Source organism: Cherax quadricarinatus, chromosome 5 (genome assembly GCF_038502225.1).
Source record: "Cherax quadricarinatus isolate ZL_2023a chromosome 5, ASM3850222v1, whole genome shotgun sequence".
Lineage (NCBI taxonomy): Eukaryota > Metazoa > Arthropoda > Malacostraca > Decapoda > Parastacidae > Cherax > Cherax quadricarinatus.
The window spans coordinates 55,944,339-55,964,013 of record NC_091296.1 but is presented as its reverse complement, the minus strand read 5'-3'; the positions used below and the strand labels follow the sequence as shown (position 1 = coordinate 55,964,013).

Sequence of the window (19,675 nt, the reverse complement as noted above, 5' to 3'; positions counted from 1 at the left end):
GCGCAAAAGCACTCATAGGCCTACATGTGAGAGAACGGGTCTGCGTGGTGGGTGTGTGCCATAAACAAAAAATCTAGGTGCCCGCATAGCATTGTGGGAATGCCGGCTCAAGTTACCCTTGTTCACCATGCCTCGTCGCAAGTCAGCTCTCACTCCATGGAAAATTGGGACTCTCCTCTTCCTATCTGATAATTCTGACACTGATGGAAGTGGAAATGAAGACGAATTCTATGGCTTTGATCAGTTAGTGACCGAAAGGAATGACCAGGATATCGATAATAGTGCAGAAAACCCTGACGATCCTGAACCTTCTACCTCTGGCGTGGGCACTCGTCAGCCACGGTCAGTTGTACCTCAACGCAAGAGAAAACTAATATTTTCGCGTGGCCAGGCCTCTGACTTCAGTAATGATGATGATAGTGTCGTGGATTGTGATTTTATTGCACTTGACGATCATTCGAGTAGTGATAGTGAGGAATCATATTCACCAGTGAAGCGTCAGTATGTACGCCGCCGCATGCACTTGGGTAGTGTACCCTATGCTGTGCCCAGGGGACGGAGTACATCCCGGAGTACATCTCGTGGCCCTACACCAGGTTTAGATAGTGATAGTGAGGATGATGTGGCTACACTTGGCATGGATAGACCACAGGCATCAGTAGATGGTGGTAGTGGTGATGGCAGTGGCACCGCCATGCGTGACTCACCAGCCCAGGCTGGGACCCATGCTGCTGACTCCTCAGTTCAAGGACAAAGCGGAGCGTCAGCCACCAGCCCACTACAACCACAACCACCCGCACAACCAGCCTATGATGTCCACTATCCACCAGCAAACCGTATCTGGGATTGGCAGCAAAATCCCAATTTTGTTCCCAAGCCCCACCACTTTGATGACTCTCAAAGTGGAATTCTACCTACTTGTCCCCTTGGAACCACGGCCAATGAACTGGAATTCTTTGAATTATTCTTTGACCAGCCATTGCTGGAAACTATTGTCAGGGAAAGTAATAAGTATTTTGAGTACACCATGGCAAATATGATCATATCACCACAGTCAAGACTACACCGGTGGAAAGAGACAACTGTTGCAGAAATGTATTTGCTTTTTGCAACAATAATGCTTATGCCTCATGTCTATAAGCATAATATAAAAGCATACTGGTCCACAGATCGGCTAATTTCTACCCCGGTCTTCAGTGAAATCATCCCAGTGAACAGGTTTATCTTACTGTTACGTATGTTAATTTATTCTACTGTGGGGTGTATTTATCATGTTTATATGTTACATAGCATGTAACACATAAACATGCTATGTAACATGTTTATAAGTTACATATAAAGATGTTACATAGCATGTAACATGTTTTTTCATGTTTATATGTTACATAGCATGTAACATATAAATATGCTATGTAACATGTTTATATGTTACATATAAACATGTTACATAGCATGTAACATGTTTTTTCACTATTTAAAGATACTTACATTAATAAATATTGATACCAGTTAAAACAGTCATAACTTTTTTTCTTGAAGGCTGCAAGCACATCTAGTCAGCCAATGACTTTCTGTCAGGAGTATGTGAGACTTCGAGCAGAATCTTTTATGTGCCATGCTCAACTGCTCCATGCCTGCCTCTCTCTTCGCACTGCTCCTCCTCCTGCTATTGCTGCATCTTTAGCAACATCAACTAGGGATGATCTCTTAAGGTGTGGCAGAGTGTCACAGCAGCTTGCAAAATCAGCTCGAGATTTTAACAGTTTAGCCTCTCAATACGGAAATCTGTATCAGGTACAGTTATTTCCATCTTATTTTAATCATGTATGGTCAGTCAGATTCTGCAAAATTATTAAATATATATTTTTTTTATTTTAGTATACTGTATTTTGAAAGATTTTTTCCTCTACAAATCATATAACAATATAATACTCTACTCATAATCATTTTTTTCAATGAAGCTGTGGTGTTTGGTAACTAATATTTATACATCTGACCATTTAAGCAGTTTTGTGAATAAATTTAAAATTTTGTTGTAATTGGTCATCAGTACATTACCTAATAATTCTTTATTCAATATTTTTTCCAGTCAGTATTTGATGCTGATCCTAAAACCCTGTGCAACATAGCACTACTACAACAAGGTGCATTGTTGGTGGCTCAGGGTATTGAGATTATCACGCGACCATCAGCAGGTCAACTGACAGAAGATTTCACTGGTCCAGACCTAACCACAATCACCAGCAAACTTGGAGGTGGGGAAACATTAGAAACCCAGTCTATAATTACTACACTAGAGGAGGCCACAACCATGGTTCGCAGATTAGCTCAGGTTAGCAGATTGCACTACCTATTAATTTTAAATTACTGTAATAACATATTAATTCTGCCATAGATCTCATTGGTGGACATTTATTAGCACTTTTATTTTTAATTGTCTGTCATGATTATGCCGTGTTGTATCTTTATTAACACCTGTATGGAGTTTGCTTCCATTCTGCCATTGCTCAACTCATTCCATCTATTTATCACTCTTACATATAAGGAAAAATGGTCAAGAATAATTTGTCCTTACCTTCCAAAGCATAGGGATTCTATGAACTGTAAATAAGCATGAGTTTACACTTAAAAATCTTCATGTGTTGAAAGACAAAGGTAAAACAACTCCTAAGCTACTGTGAAACAAGGTGCAAGTCCTACCTTAAAGAAGTACTACTACTACTGCTGCCACTGCCATTGCTGCCACTGCTGCTGCTGCTTCTTGTTGTTGTTGTTGTTGTTGTTGTTCTTCTTCTTCTTCTTCTTCTTCTTCTTCTTCTTCTTCTTCTTCTTCCTATTACTATTGCCTTGCTTCACTCCTATTACAACCCAGGTTCTCAAAGGCTTGTTATCCTGAGTGTAAAGGGAGCCAAATAAACACAACAGAAAAAATTTGACTTGTATTATCCTTCACCAAGTATAAACAGTAATCTTTCTTTCTTTCAACACACCAGCCGTATCCCACCGAGGCGGGGTGGCCCAAAAGGAAAAACGAAAGTTTCTCCTTTTACATTTAGTAATATATACAGGAGAAGAGGTTACTAGCCCCTTGCTCCCGGCATTTTAGTCGCCTCTTACAACACGCATGGCTTACGGAGGAAGAATTCTATTCCACTTCCCCATGGAGATAAGAGGAAATAAACAAGAATAAGAACTAGAAAGAAAATAGAAGAAAACCCAGAGGGGTGTGCATATATGTGCTTGTACATGTATGTGTAGTGTGACCTAAGTGTAAGTAGAAGTAGCAAGACGTACCTGAAATCTTGCATGTTCATGAGACAGAAAAAAGGACACCAGCAATCCTACCATCATGTAAAATAATTACAGGCTTTCGTTTTACACTCACTTGGCAGGACGGTAGTACCTCCCTGGGCGGTTGCTGTCTACCAACCTACTACCTATATAAACAGTAATATGTACACTATATACACTATGTACAGCAATAGGTATAAGTGCACACCACGGTAATCAAGGCAAAGAAGCTGCCAACAGAACAGCAGAATACCGTGCTTCAACCAGCTTTAGAATGGAAATGACAAGGGTAAAAATGTTTGTGGTAACCACATCATCTTTACAATTGCCAGATCCACATTATGATTGGTTGAACCTAGACACTGATCTGACGATGGGGCCACGATCGTCCGACCCTTAGTATCTGGTTCACTGGTTGGGGAGGTGGCCTTTTAACCCTTTGACTGTTTTGGTCGTATATATACATCTTATGAGCCACCATTTTTGACGTACATATACTCATAAATTCTAGCGGCTTCAGATCAAGCAGGAGAAAGCTGGTAGGCCCATGTGTGAGAGAATGGGTCTGTGTGGTCAGTGTGCACCATATAAAAAAAAATCTTGCAGCACGCAGTGCATAATGAGAAAAAAAAAACTACGACCATTTTTTTTTTAATTAAAATGCAGATTTTGTGGTCTATTTTTGGAAAGTATTTATGGTTGTATTCTCGTTTTCTTGGTATCATTTGATAGAATGGAAAACATATTATAGACATAGAGGTGATTTTGATTGGTTTTACTATGAAAAGAACCTTGAAGTGGAGCTCAAACTAGGGGAAATGTTTGATTCTTGCCGATGTTCAAAAGTAAACAAATGATGTCATTGTCTAATAAATGTCCAAGTAGCCATTCTAATATGCAGTCATGAATGGATTGACATTATTTATACAATTTTTACAATATTGCAGCAGTCTGCAAGATAGTAAATGTTCTATTTTTTGTTTGAATAAAAATTCAAAATAGACAGCAAGAGTAATATCAGAGGGGCCTGGAGACGTGACTGATGAACAAATAAAATGTTATTTTAGAGCCAGGAATGTCTGCATTGTTTATTCTGGACCCTATGTTGAAATTGTCATATTTTTTAATTTTCGTGAAATTGGCCAAATTGCAAATTTCTGACCACTTTATTGGGTAGTTGAAATCAGTAAATGGACAGTTTCTTGTACTCAATTGATAGAAAAAATGGAGTTCTAAAGAAATAGCTGAGTTTGGTCTACTGGAACAATGGAATTAGCCAAAAATAGGGCTCAAAGTGGGCGAAATCGCCGATTCGTAAATATCGCAGAGGTCGCTAACTTCGTGAGAGCGTAATTCCGTCAGTTTTTCATCAAATTTTGTTCTTTTGGTGTCATTACAATTGGGAAAAGATTCTCTCTCATTTCATAAGAAAAAATAATTTTTTTTTTTTTGGGGGGGGGGAAATTTGTGACACCAGGAGACACCTCAGGATTTGGTGTTGCAACAGTCAAGGGGTTAATGAGGGTGTTTACATGCACCAAATAAAGGTTATGTACTCTTTGCATGCCACACCCCCACCCCAAGAGGGCTCGGGAATAGGCTTCCACCTCCAATGGATAGAAAGTGCCGCCATGGCACTGTATAATGGAACTGCCTTTCCTCTCAACCATCCAAGTCTTAGATAGAGCTCAGCTTTATTTGTGACAGAAAGCCAAAGTCTAAACTTAGAGCGAGACAGCAGACAGTAGGACTATCGTAGGTCCAAGATACCAGCGGACGGAAGCAGAATATCCCCTCACTAAAAAAAACCCCACTTACCACCACTCTTCCTACTTACTACTACTTCCACTACCAGCATTACCTTTTCCACTTCTTACTTCCTCTCTCTCTGTCCCTCTCCTATGTATGCTGGCTCCTTCACCTTTGTAAGTTCAGGTGACTTGTAAATGGTCCAAGTTGGACTGAAACGTTGTCATAAGCTTCTGTCTCCTCTGTGTGGGTTATTTTATGTATGAAGTCCTTCCTTGTTTAGGTTTTTCATGGCATATGCTTCCAAAATAGCTGATTCATTGGCATTGAATATTAGGGTTGTAATTGTAGTTTATAATAATCTCTTGAAACTCAGCAGGATAAGTTTCAGCATATGTACATACTCTTGCCAAAATATGTTACGTTGTCAAAATTGGTATGCCCCTTAAAACTGTTAAATCACTCGGGACTAAATTAAATCAAGTGAAAGAACACATTCCTGCTTATTCATTAAGGAAACCCAGATATTTGTGCCTTATTATTTGATGATTAAAAACCGAGTTTTTATTTTTTTCCTGTATACCTGAATTAAGCAATTTCTTGATTTTATTTACCCATATAGGCAGTCTATGTATTTGTCACTATACGCACATGGATATGTAGGTTGTCTATGATTTCCTCATTCTTTTAGACAATAAATTATTATTCTCATAACTTTTTTTGTCATACTTTCTACTTGGAAATGTTTTTTACATTAAGTTGTAACATTTGCTTCGGGAAGACAAACTTATACCTTCTTTCTATGCTTCAGATTATGAGTATGGAAAAGGCTGAACACATGTGAAAAGATAAATACTATTTTTTTTTTTTAACAGGTCGGCCATCTCCCACCAAGGCAGGGTGACCCAAAAAGAAAGAAAATCCCCAAAAAGAAAATACTTTCATCATCATTCAACACTTTCACCACACTCACACATAATCACTGTTTTTTCAGAGGTGCTCAGAATACAACAGTTTAGAAGCATATATGTATAAAGATACACAACATATCCCTCCAAACTGCCAATATCCCAAACTGCTCCTTTAAAGTACAGGCATTGTACTTCCCATTTCCAGGACTCAAGTCCGGCCATATAAAAATAACCGGTTTCCTTGAATCCCTTCACTAAATATTACCCTGCTCACACTCCAACAGCTCGTCAGGTGCCAAATGCCATTCGTCTCCATTCACTCCTATATAAGATGCTCACGCACGCTTGCTGAAAGTCCAAGCCCCTCACTCACAAAACCTCCTTTACCCCTCTTCCCCACTTTTTCGAGGACAACCCCTACCCCGCCTACCTTCCCCTACAGATTTACACGCTCTCCATGTCATTCTACTTTGATCCGTTCTCTCTAAATGACCAAACCTTCTCAACAACCCCTCTTCAGCCCTCTGACTAATACTTTTATTAACTCCACACCACCTAATTTCAAAACTCCAAATTTTCTGCATAATATTTACACCATACATTGCCCATAGACAGGACATCTCCACTGCCTCCAACTGCCTCCTCGCTGCAGCATTTACAACCCAAGTTTCATACCCATATAAGAGTGTTGGTACTACTATACTTTCATACATTCCCTTCTTTGCCTCCATAGATAACATTTTTTGCCTCCACATATACCTCAATGTACCACTCACCTTTTTTCCTTCATCAATTCTATGATTAACCTCATCCTTCATAAATCCATCCTCTGACACGTCAACTCCCAAATATCTAAAAACATTCACTTCTTCCATACTCCTCCTCTCCAATTTGATATCCAATTTTTCTTTATCTAAATCATTTGATACCCTTAGCACCTTACTCTTTTCTGTGTTCACTTTCAACTTTCTACCTTTACACACACTCTCCCAAACTCATCCACTAACCTTTGCAATTTTTCTGTAGAATCTCCCATAAGCACATTATCATCAGCAAAAAGTAACTGTGTCAATTCCCATTTTGTATTTGATACCCCATAATTTAATCCCACCCCCATCTCCCAAACACCCTAGCATTTACTTCTTTTACAACCCCATCTATAAATATATTAAACAACCATGGTGACATTACACATCCTTGTCTAAGACCTACTTTTACTGGGAAGTAGTCTCCTCTTCTACATACCCTAACCTGAGCCTCACTATCCTCATAAAAACTCTTTACAGCATTTAGTAACTTACCACCTATTCCATATGCTTGCAACATCTGCCACATTGCTCCTCTATCCACTCTATCATATGCCTTTTCTTAATCCATAAATGCAATAAAAACTTCCCTACCTTTATCTAAATACTGTTCACATATATGCTTATAGGTAGTAGGTTGGTAGACAGCAACCACCCAGGGAGGTACTACCGTCCTACCAAGTGAGTGTAAAACGAAGCCTGTGATTGTTTTACATGATGGTAGGATTGCTGATGTCTTTTGTCTGTCTCATAAATATGCAAGATTACAGGCATGTCTTGCTACTTCTACTTACACTTAGGTCACACTACACATACATGTACACATTTATTTATACACACTCATCTGAGTTTTCTTTGATTTTATCTTAATAGTTCTTGGTCTTATTAATTTTCCTTTTATATCCATGGGGAAGTGGAATAAGAATCTTTCCTCCGTAAGCCATGCGTGTTGTAAAAGTCAACTAAAATGCCGGGAACAATGGGCTAGTAACCCCTTTTCCTGTAAAGATTACTAAAAAGAATAAGAAGAAGAAAATTGTCAAAGTGGGAAGTCTGAATGTGCGTGGATGTTGTGCAGATGATAAGAAAGAGATGATTGTGGATGTTATGAATGAGAAAAAGCTGGATGTCCTGGCTTTAAGTGAAACAAAGCTGAAGGGGGTGGGAGAGTTTCAGTGGAGAGGAATAAATGGGATTAGGTCAGGGGTTTCAAATAGAGTTAGAGCTAAAGAAGGAGTAGCAATAATGTTGAAGGATAAGCTATGGCAGGAAAAGAGGGACTATAAATGTATTAATTCAAGGATTATGTGGAGCAAAATAAAGATTGGATGTGAAAAGTGGGTTATAATAAGCGTGTATGCACCTGGAGAAGAGAGAAGTGTAGAGGAGAGAGAGAGATTTTGGGAAATGTTGAGTGAATGCGTGGGGAGTTTTGAATCAAGTGTGAGAGTAATGGTGGTGGGGGATTTTAATGCTAAAGTGGGTAAAAATGTTATGGAGGGAGTAGTAGGTAAATTTGGGGTGCCAGGGGTAAATGTAAATGGGGAGCCTTTAATTGAGCTATGTGTAGAAAGAAATTTGGTAATAAGTAATACATATTTTATGAAAAAGAGGATAAATAAATATACAAGGTATGATGTAGCACGTAATGAAAGTAGTTTATTAGATTATGTATTGGTGGATAAAAGGTTGATGGGTAGGCTCCAGGATGTACATGTTTATAGAGGGGCAACTGATATATCGGATCATTATTTAGTTGTAGCTACAGTTAGAGTAAGAGGTAGATGGGAAAAGAGGAAGGTGGCAACAACAAGTAAGAGGGAGGTGAAAGTGTATAAACTAAGGGAGGAGGAAGTTCGGGTGAGATATAAGCGACTATTGGCAGAAAGGTGGGCTAGTGCAAAGATGAGTAGTGGGGGGGTTGAAGAGGGTTGGAATAGTTTTAAAAATGCAGTATTAGAATGTGGGGCAGAAGTTTGTGGTTATAGGAGGGTGGGGGCAGGAGGAAAGAGGAGTGATTGGTGGAATGATGAAGTAAAGGGTGTGATAAAAGAGAAAAAGGTAGCTTATGAGAGGTTTTTACAAAGCAGAAGTGTTATAAGAAGAGCAGAGTATATGGAGAGTAAAAGAAAGGTAAAGAGAGTGGTGAGAGAGTGCAAAAGGAGAGCAGATGATAGAGTGGGAGAGGCACTGTCAAAAAATTTTAATGAAAATAAGAAAAAATTTTGGAGCGAGTTAAACAAGTTAAGAAAGCCTAGGGAAAATATGGATTTGTCAGTTAAGGGGGCTACAGGGCAAATTTCGTAACTCGTTTATTTACCGTCCGATTTTCTCCAGTTTTGGTGCACAAGACAAAGTGTTCTCACTCTTTCTTGAAAATATTTATAAAAAATATACCTCAAACAACAACTGAGAAAAGACTGATTTACTGAAAATGCCCTTGATGTTGATGTAACTCTTATATGCGGCTACGTAAGGTGGTTTGGACACTTGGTGCCGAGAGAACAATGCTAATACTAATTCGGACCGTAAGATTTCCCTCTAAATACCTTATCGTTATTTCACAAAAAAATAAAGTTTGTTAGTATCTGGAATATGGCAAAAAAATCTGCCCTTTACTCCCACATAACTCCCGAAGTATTTGGAATATTTCCAAAAATTCTACGGTCAAAATAAGAGAAATCATTATTCTACAATATCTGTGAATATTATTCCATTTAATTAAGTAATAAAGGACCCACATCAAATTATAGGTGAATAAGTTACTTCCGAGATATCGGCCGGGAACGCCGGCCGGCCCCCGTCTCAAAAAAAAAAAAAAAATTTTTTCGCGAAAATCGCGTTTGTTTGGGTGTATTTCTTAGTAAACTGATGTTCTAGTGCAGTTAGCCTCTAAACACCGTTTTCTCTTACTCAGAGACGACAGGGTGACCAGTTACACTTTTATATCGAAATATTCCCGATAATCTCTGGGCCATATTATGGCCTATTTTATTCAGTCTAGAGTATATAACATGTTTGTATGTTATTTAGAGTGTTTATTATATCATATTAGATCAATTCTGATAGACAAATAAGCCGTAGAGTTGATATATAAGCTGATATAAGCGAAATAATGGGTGATTCCTGGCTGGCACCTCGGGAGCAGGAACACTGCTGAGCGTTCCCATCTGGTTCCCGGTAGTCACTAAGTCTGCCGATAAGCTCCACCTACTGTTTTATGATGCCAAATAGTCAGTTATTATATTAGAAAGAATAATGCAAGAAAAGGCGATAAAAAACAAGAAAATAACTCCAAAAAATATATAGGCCGTGAGCAGACTCGGTACCAACATCGCCGTCACCATACCTGATATAAATGACTATAATTTCTTGTAGAAACGTCGTAGAACATTCATTCTGGTACCATTGTGTTGCCAAAGAGTTGAGCTATTTTTCAGTATATATAACTCAATTTCCATATTTTTTCGATTTTTCGGTGAGCGCGCGCGGAAAATTGCCCGCCTCCCCCCTTAAAAACAGAGTAGGGGAGTTAGTAGATGGGGAGATGGAGGTATTGGGTAGATGGCGAGAATATTTTGAGGAACTTTTAAATGTTAAGGAAGAAACAGAGGCAGTAATTTCATGCACTGGTCAGGGAGGTATACCATCTTTTAGGAGTGAAGAAGAGCAGAATGTAAGTGTGGGGGAGGTACGTGAGGCATTACGTAAAATGAAAGGGGGTAAAGCAGCTGGAACTGATGGGATCATGACAGAAATGTTAAAAGCAGGGGGGGATATAGTGTTGGAGTGGTTGGTACTTTTGTTTAATAAATGTATGAAAGAGGGGAAGGTACCTAAGGATTGGCAGAGAGCATGTATAGTCCCTTTATATAAAGGGAAAGGGGACAAAAGAGACTGTAAAAATTACAGAGGAATAAGCTTACTGAGTATACCAGGAAAAGTGTACGGTAGGGTTATAATTGAAAGAATTAGAGGTAAGACAGAATGTAGGATTGCGGATGAGCAAGGAGGTTTTAGAGTGGGTAGGGGATGTGTAGATCAGGTGTTTACATTGAAGCATATATGTGAACAGTATTTAGATAAAGATAGGGAGGTTTTTATTGCATTTATGGATTTAGAAAAGGCATATGATAGAGTGGATAGAGGAGCAATGTGGCAGATGTTGCAAGTATATGGAATAGGTGGTAAGTTATTAAATGCTGTAAAGAGTTTTTATGAGGATAGTGAGGCTCAGGTTAGGGTGTGTAGAAGAGAGGGAGACTACTTCCCGGTAAAAGTAGGTCTTAGACAGGGATGTGTAATGTCACCATGGTTGTTTAATATATTTATAGATGGGGTTGTAAAGGAAGTAAATGCTAGGGTGTTTGGGAGAGGGGTGGGATTAAATTATGGGGAATCAAATTCAAAATGGGAATTGACACAGTTACTTTTTGCTGATGATACTGTGCTTATGGGAGATTCTAAAGAAAAATTGCAAAGGTTAGTGGATGAGTTTGGGAATGTGTGTAAAGGTAGAAAGTTGAAAGTGAACATAGAAAAGAGTAAGGTGATGAGGGTGTCAAATGATTTAGATAAAGAAAAATTGGATATCAAATTGGGGAGGAGGAGTATGGAAGAAGTGAATGTTTTCAGATACTTGGGAGTTGACGTGTCGGCGGATGGATTTATGAAGGATGAGGTTAATCATAGAATTGATGAGGGAAAAAAGGTGAGTGGTGCGTTGAGGTATATGTGGAGTCAAAAAACGTTATCTATGGAGGCAAAGAAGGGAATGTATGAAAGTATAGTAGTACCAACACTCTTATATGGGTGTGAAGCTTGGGTGGTAAATGCAGCAGCAAGGAGACGGTTGGAGGCAGCGGAGATGTCCTGTCTAAGGGCAATGTGTGGTGTAAATATTATGCAAAAAATTCGGAGTGTGGAAATTAGGAGAAGGTGTGGAGTTAATAAAAGTATTAGTCAGAGGGCAGAAGAGGGGTTGTTGAGGTGGTTTGGTCATTTAGAGAGAATGGATCACAGTAGAATGACATGGAAAGCATATAAATCTATAGGGGAAGGAAGGCGGGGTAGGGGTCGTCCTCGAAAGGGTTGGAGAGAGGGGGTAAAGGAGGTTTTGTGGGTAAGGGGCTTGGATTTCCAGCAAGCGTGCGTGAGCGTGTTAGATAGGAGTGAATGGAGACGAATGGTACTTGGGACCTGACGATCTGTTGGAGTGTGAGCAGGGTAATATTTAGTGAAGGGATTCAGGGAAACCGGTTATTTTCATATAGTCGGACTTGAGTCCTGGAAATGGGAAGTACAATGCCTGCACTTTAAAGGAGGGGTTTGGGATATTGGCAGTTTGGAGGGATATGTTGTGTATCTTTATATGTGTATGCTTCTAGACTGTTGTATTCTGAGCACCTCTGCAAAAACAGTGATAATGTGCGAGTGTGGTGAAAGTGTTGAATGATGATGAAAGTATTTTCTTTTTGGGGATTTTCTTTCTTTTTTGGGTCACCCTGCCTCGGTGGGAGACGGCCGACTTGTTGAAAAAAAAAAAAAAAAAAAAAAAAAATATATGCTTTAATGTAAACACTTGATCTACACATCCCCTACCCACTCTATAACCTCCTTGCTCATCCGCAATCCTACATTCTGTCTTATCTATAATTCTTTCATTGATAACCCTACCGTACACTTTTCCTGGTATACTCAGTAAACTTATTCCTCTATAATTTTTACAATCTCTTTTGTCCCCCTGCCCGTTATATAAAGGGACTATACATGCTCTCTGCCAATCCCTAGGTACCTTCCCCTCTATCATACATTTATTAAACAAAAATACCAACCACTCCAACACTATATCCCCCCCTGCATTTAACATTTCTGTCATGATCCCATCAGTTCCAGCTGCTTTACTCCCTTACATTCTACATAATGCCTCATGCACCTCCCCCACACTCACATCCTGTTCTTCTTCACTCCTAAAAGATGGTATACCTCCCTGGCCAGTGCATGAAATTACCGGTGGTTAGTAGACATCAACCACCTAGGGAGGTACTACTGTCCTGCCAAGTGAGTGCGAAACAGAAGCCTCTAATTTTTTTACATGATGGTAGGATTGCTGGTGTTTTTTTCTGTCTCATAAACACACAAGATTTCAGGTATGTCTTGCTACTTCTACTTACACTTAGGTTACACTACACATGCATGTACAAGCATATATGGATATACATGCCCCTCTAGGTTTTCTTCTATTTTCTTATTAGTTCTTGTTCTTGTTTATATCCTCTTATCTCCATGGGGAAGTGGAACAGAATTTTTTCTCCATAAGCCATGCGTGTCGTAAGAAGTGACTAACATGCTGGGAGCAGGGGGCTAGTAACCCTTATTGTGCATACATTACTTAAGTTAAAAAGAGAAACTTCTGTTTTATTTTTTGGGCCACCCTGCTTCAGTGGGATACAGCTGGTTTGTTAAAAGAAGAAGCAGAATAATAGCATTTTCCATAATAATGTACAGATATCATTAATGTTCATTCATATACCATATTTTTTGCATCAGGTGTCTTGTGAAGTCAAGCCTGTAAGAGAGCAGCATCTGCAGCTATTACAGGGAATATCTCAAGTACTGACAAGTGTACCTCTTCCATATCCTCGATTCTTTTTCCAGACTCTACAGAAGACTACTATAACATTAGCTCTTCTTCCACAACCTAGAACTCCTGGTGACCCCATCTCTGTGCAGGTTTGATCATTTATATGTTATCTCACTATTCCTGTTCAAATATAGTGAGTGGAGGTTGCATTAATGATTGGGGTTAATATTTGTAGTGTAATTTTGCCTTAGATTGCTATATATATTTTTAGAGCCTTTTACTTTAAACACATACCAAATTAAATTGCATTTAACTCTGGACATAATGTAGAGCAACAGGTGACAGCTACATACAAGCATTGTGGGTCTTTATGATTAATTAAAGAAACCATTAGGATATAAATTAAGTTAAGACTTGATGTTCCAGACATCCTCAATGCTAGCAGTTAAAGTAGAAGGTGTTATAGGTCATGGCAAGAGACCAGGACTTTTCAGATCTGTTCGTTCTGTCACTTTAACTGTTAATTCAGTAATTCAAAACCGTCCTCAGCACACCTTAGATTTGAAGGTACGTATAATATATAATATACTGCAATGTAAATTAATATAAAGTGACTATTTTTCTTGTTTTTGTAATTTATAAATAATTACAAAGTAGAGACAATAATTTATGAAGTATTATTGTGTATAATAGTTGCCAGGTGTAAATAAAAGAGGTTATATATATAAGGACAGATTGAATATGGCTTGCATCTTCATATAGTAGTATCAAATTAGTATCAAAAAAATTATTAAACCCATTTGAGTCATTCAGTGTTGCTCACATACAGTACAGTATTATTTTACCAGACTTATTAACCTTAAATATAGTAAACTGTTCTACAGTGAAAACCATGGTCATATTTGTTGCTTGCTACAGTTGGTTGATAGATTATTTTTTCAATATTCACTTTATATGCCATAAGTCTTTCTTTTTCACTGTAGTTTTTCTGCAAAATTGGCCGATTAACCAAGTTGGCACATGAAATAAAGCCTCTCATTAACAGACTAATTGGTGAGAGGGGGTGTATGATAATTCCAATTGTCTGCAACTCCTGAATTGTGAAATTAATATTTCATGATCGGTTGTCTTCTGAAGTAGTGGACTTGGTCCGTTGATGTAGAAGACAACTGGGCACTATAAATATGGGTATTGTATCCTGTAGTACTACAGTAGTGTAGTTATTTTATAGTACTTTATGTAATTTACAGTAATTTTATTCACCTTTTCATGGTAGAGATATGAGGTGTAAACTGCCATAGCTGATAGTGGTGACTAAGAATAAGTTTTATTCTGGCCAGAGGAACTGTGAAGCTTTACTAGTGAAAATAATGTAGATGGATAAGATGTAATTTCTGAGAACTACACTTGAGAACCACAAATTTTCTCTTGGCACCATCATTTGCTTTAGAAGCCATTGTTAACTGCACTTTGCTTTAAAGTCACACAAAATGCTTTAAATCCACTGGGGTCAAACAGTACCTGGGGTATGGGATCGATAGGGGTGGTAATCAAGTTTGATCTGTGAAGGGAAATGTAGCTCTAGTTCACTGGATTAGGAGTCATTCACAGCTTCCCCCTTAAAGGGATTGCTGATTGTTTTCAGTCTTTGTCTAATTCTTCCAGAATGTGTTGACCCACCACCACTTATAAAAATAACTACCACATGGGTGATTTGTTAGGCCAGCTTATTTTGAGATTATTCTATTTATCTGATACTGTCATTTTCATTTTAAGACAGTTTCAATACATTTATCGCAGTTTCAATACAGCTATGCTTGCCCTCCTGTTTTATCTTTAATGTATTTGATTTTTTATTTAACACTGCCTTTCATTGCTACTCTCTTATGCCATCTCTTGTTTTCCTCTGATATTGCCCCTTTTTCTTCATATGCATTCTTCACATTCTAATGCTGCTTGACCTTTTTTCTTCATTTAGTATGTTATCCACTCTGTTCATATTTTACAGATTGAGCCAAATGAGCTGTTGACCCAAACGGTAGAACCACACAATGATTTCTTTGCAGCACAGTTCTTGCTGGGCTTTCCTGTACCCGGACTATACCAAGTATGTGCAATACTAATTATATACATGGGGAAGTGCTAAACCCATAGGGGTCATATAGCCTGTGAAGTGGGAGGCAGTCAGGTTTGATCATAGAATGGATAAGGTAACTAGCTCTATTTCCTATAATCAAAAACCTTTCACCTACATAGAAGCACTTTTGAAGTGTGTTGCTTGCAATGTTTTGGTTTAAATTATAATTATTATTATTATAATCACAGGGAAGCGCTAAACCCGTAGGGTTATACAGCGCATGTTGGGGGTGGGATGGAAGGTATTCAGCCTCAATTCAGGGAACTGGAGCACAGATCCAATTCCCTAGATCAAGAGCCCCTCACCAGCATCAAGGAACCTCCCTTGAGAGGGGGGGAGAGGATTTTTAAATTATAAATAACTGCAATTTAAGAGTATAGTATTTAAACATTCTTAGCAATATGTAGTGCACTATTGTTGTTCCACATAGCTGTCTGTAGCAGTGTGAAATGGAGTTGATAAAACTAGTACTATATCTATAATAATTATCTTTGAGTGGAAGCACCAACCCCATGAAGGTTATATAGTGCCTGAAGAATGGAAGGTAATTAGGTTTTATCCAAGGAAAGAAGAGACCCAATTCCTTGGATCAGTAGTCCCTCATCAGTATCAAGGAACCTCCTGTGAGGGGTCAGTAATGTGCCTCGTAGGAAGAATGGCCTGTGTGATTTACTTAAACAGTGATTCCATGATGCAGGAATAAATAATTTTATAGCTTTGAAGGGCATCTCCAAAACTTTCTAAGCACTCACCACAAAGATTAAAAAAAAAAATTGCTGTAGAACCTATCATATATTAAATTACTGTAATAACTTTAGGAAAAATATTTGGTTACATACTGTACAGTATAAAATTATGTGCATCAATACTTATCCAGAATATAATTAAATGCATTAATCATTTCAAATTCTTGTGATTTAGGTGAGTGTGGATACTTCGGTCACAGATGAATCTGATGATGCCTGGCAGACAGGGCCCCGTCACACACTTACTGTCAAGTCACAAGAAGACCCAGCCAGTAAGGCAAACATTTCACAAACTCCACGTCAGGTACCTCCCAGCCAGTATGCACCTACCTCTACACAGGGAGTACCAGGGCCTCCACCAGGAGTGAGTGTATTACCTCCTGGCCCTCCAGGAGGTAACCCTCCACCTGTTCCACAAATACCACAGTATAATATTCCCAGACCTGGACTCTAAAATTATTTTGTAGTGTTGTAATTTATATTATTGAAATTTAATGGCTGTAACAACTAAGGTATTTTAAGGTTTACACTTTGCCATAATAAATTGAAATATTAAATCATGCTTTTTAAATATATATATACATTAATATATACACCTACCATCCGACTTACGACCCGCTCGACATACGTCCACTCGACTTATGACAGTGCATCAGGCAGCTGGGCTGGGCCGGCTGATGCACACCACTGTAAAATATTTGACAATACTCACGGCGACATTGCGCCATGCAGGCAGCATGGGCAGCATGAGTAACCCTGCCCTATTAGCAGCATCATACTGTATTAACTGTACTAACTGGACAGTAAATTTCACCATAGCCCCTAAGTTGAAGTCTGAATCTTGCACTGGAGATTGTGGCAAGAAATGCTCTTACTCTTGAACCCTCTATTTGTTTTCACTGTTGCACATAAACCTGTCTGTATCTGTCTGCCCGTATATCTGTGTCTGTTTGTATCTCTGTATTTCTGTTTATCTGTCTACCTGTATGTCTGTCTGTATCTGTTTCTGTTTGTCTACCTGTGTGTGTGTCTTTGTCTACCTGTGTCTGTCTTTCTGTCTGCTTGTCTCTCTCAGAGCCACTCATTAAGAGTGTAATTGGTCTTGAAGACGCCATATTAACCCTTTGGGGGGTTTCGGCCATACTAGTACGGCTTACGCCCCAGGGTTTTTGACGTACTAGTATGCCAAAATTCTAGCGCCCTCAAATCTAGTGAGAGAAAGCTGGTAGGCCTACATGTGAAAGAATGGGTCTATGTGGTCAGTGTGCGCAGTATAAAAAAAAATCCTGCAGCACAGTGTAGATGAGAAAAAAAAAACTTTGACCGTGTTTTTGGAATAAAACAGCGACTTTGCACTGTACGTATTTTCGTATGGTATTTATTGTTGTATTCTAGTTTTCTTGGTCTCATTTTATAGAATGGAAGACATATTACAGAAATTGAGATGATTTTGACTGGTTTTACAATGAAGAGTACCTTGAAATTGAGCTCAAAGTAGCAGAAATGTTCGATTTTTACCAAAGTTCAAAAGTAAACAAATCATGCCAAGCGTCCAATACATGTCAACTGGTGAGTCTAATATTCTTTCACAAGTGGGCTAATATTATTTATACCATTTCTACACTAATGCAGTGGTCTGCATAACAGTAAATCTTGTATTTTGTGTGAGAATAAAAATTCAAAGTGGAAAGCAAAAGAATGTAAAAGGGGCATGGGAACATGACTAATGAACAGAGGAAATGTTATTTTAGTGCCAGGAATGTCTTTCTTGTTTATTCTGAACCCTATTCAGAAATTGGCATCTTTTGAAATTTGTGAAATTGGCAAAATTGCTAAATTCTGAACACTTTATTGGATAGTTGAAATCGGTAAATGGGTGGTTTCTTGTACTCATTCAATAGAAAAGATGGGGTTCTAGCAAAATAGTTATGATTTTTGTCGACTAGTATATTGGAATTGGCCGAAAATAGGGCTCAAAGTGGGCAAAATCGCCGATGCATAAACATCGTCGAGACCGCTGACTTCGCGAGAGCATAATTCCGTAAGTTTTCCATCAAATTTCATACTTTGGTGTCATTATGATGGGGAAAAGATTCTCTTATCTTTTCTTAAGAAAAAATAATTTTTTTTTTTGAAGTTTTGGCGACCCTGAGAACAAGTCTCTGAGAGGGCCTGGCGACCCCCAAAGGGTTAATAATGATTATTACTGTTATCACTGAGGTGCATTAAATGTGTTTAAAACATTAATATAGACATTTTGCTTAATCCATCTATGATTTTTTTTTTCAAAATTATATAATGAACATGCTACATGACTTTTTTTCTTTTTTAAGAAGTCGGCCATCTCCCAGCAAGGCAGGATGACCCAAAAAGAAAGAAAATACTTTCATAATCATTCAACACTTTCACCTCACTCACACATAATCACTGTTTTTGCAGAGGTGCTCAGAAATACAACAATTTAGAAGTATATACGTATAAAGAATACACAACATATCCCTCCAAACTGCCAATATCTCAAACCTCTCCTTTAGTGTGCAGGCATTGTACTTCCCATTTCCACGACTTGAGTACGGCTATATAAAATAACCTGTTTCCTTGAATCCCTTCACTAAATATTACCCTGCTCACACTCCAACAGCTCGTCAGGTCCCAAATACCATTCGTCTCCATTCACTATCTAAAACGCTCACTGGAAGTCCAAGCCCCTCTCCCACAAAACCTCCTTTACCCCCTCCCCCCAACCCTTTTAAGGACAACCCCTACCCCGCCTTCCTTCCCCTACAGATTTATATGCTCTCCATGTCATTCTACTTTGATCCATTCTCTCTAAATGACCAAACCACCTCAACAACCCCTCTTCAGCCCACTGACTAATATTTTTATTAACTCCACACCTTCTCCTAATTTCCACACTCCGAATTTTCTGCATAATATTTACACCACACATTGCCCTTAGACAGGACATCTCCACTGCCTTCAACCGCCTCCTCGCTGCAGCATTTACAACCCAAGCTTCACACCCATATAACATATCATCATTGTTTCAACACACTGGCCGCATCCCACCGAGGCGGGGTGGCCTAAAAGGAAAAACGAAAGTTTCTCCTTTCAAATTTAGCAATATATACAGGAGAAGGGGTTACTAGCCCCTTGCTCCCGGCATTTCAGTCGCCTCTTACGACATGCATGGCTTACGGAGGAAGAATTCTGTTCCACTTCCCCATGGAGATAGGAAATAAACAAGAACAAGAACTAGAAAGAAAATAGCAGTAAACGCAGAGGGGTGTGTGTGTATATATATATATGCTTGTACATGTATGTGTAGTGTGACCTAAGTGTAAGTAGAAGTAGCAAGACATACCTGAAATCTTGCATGTTTATGAGACAGACAAAAGAGCCTGATCAACCAGGCTGTTGCTGCTGGCTGCACACAAACCAACGTACGAGCC

At 38.7% G+C, this 19,675-nt stretch overlaps 1 protein-coding gene across 1 annotated transcript in view; it reads left to right on the top strand.

Annotated features, from left to right (window-relative positions):
- The window catches only part of defl (Integrator complex subunit 7), a 66,873-nt gene extending 50,093 nt beyond the window's left edge, over positions 1-16,780 (top strand). The window contains exons 14-19 of the mRNA XM_070102304.1: positions 1,540-1,794; positions 2,090-2,332; positions 13,307-13,489; positions 13,767-13,907; positions 15,349-15,447; positions 16,399-16,780. Of these exons, the coding sequence (XP_069958405.1) occupies positions 1,540-1,794; positions 2,090-2,332; positions 13,307-13,489; positions 13,767-13,907; positions 15,349-15,447; positions 16,399-16,677 (1,200 nt within the window). The 3' untranslated portion in view covers positions 16,678-16,780. The remainder of the gene's footprint in view (positions 1-1,539; positions 1,795-2,089; positions 2,333-13,306; positions 13,490-13,766; positions 13,908-15,348; positions 15,448-16,398) is intronic.
- The last annotated feature ends 2,895 nt before the right edge of the window (positions 16,781-19,675 follow it).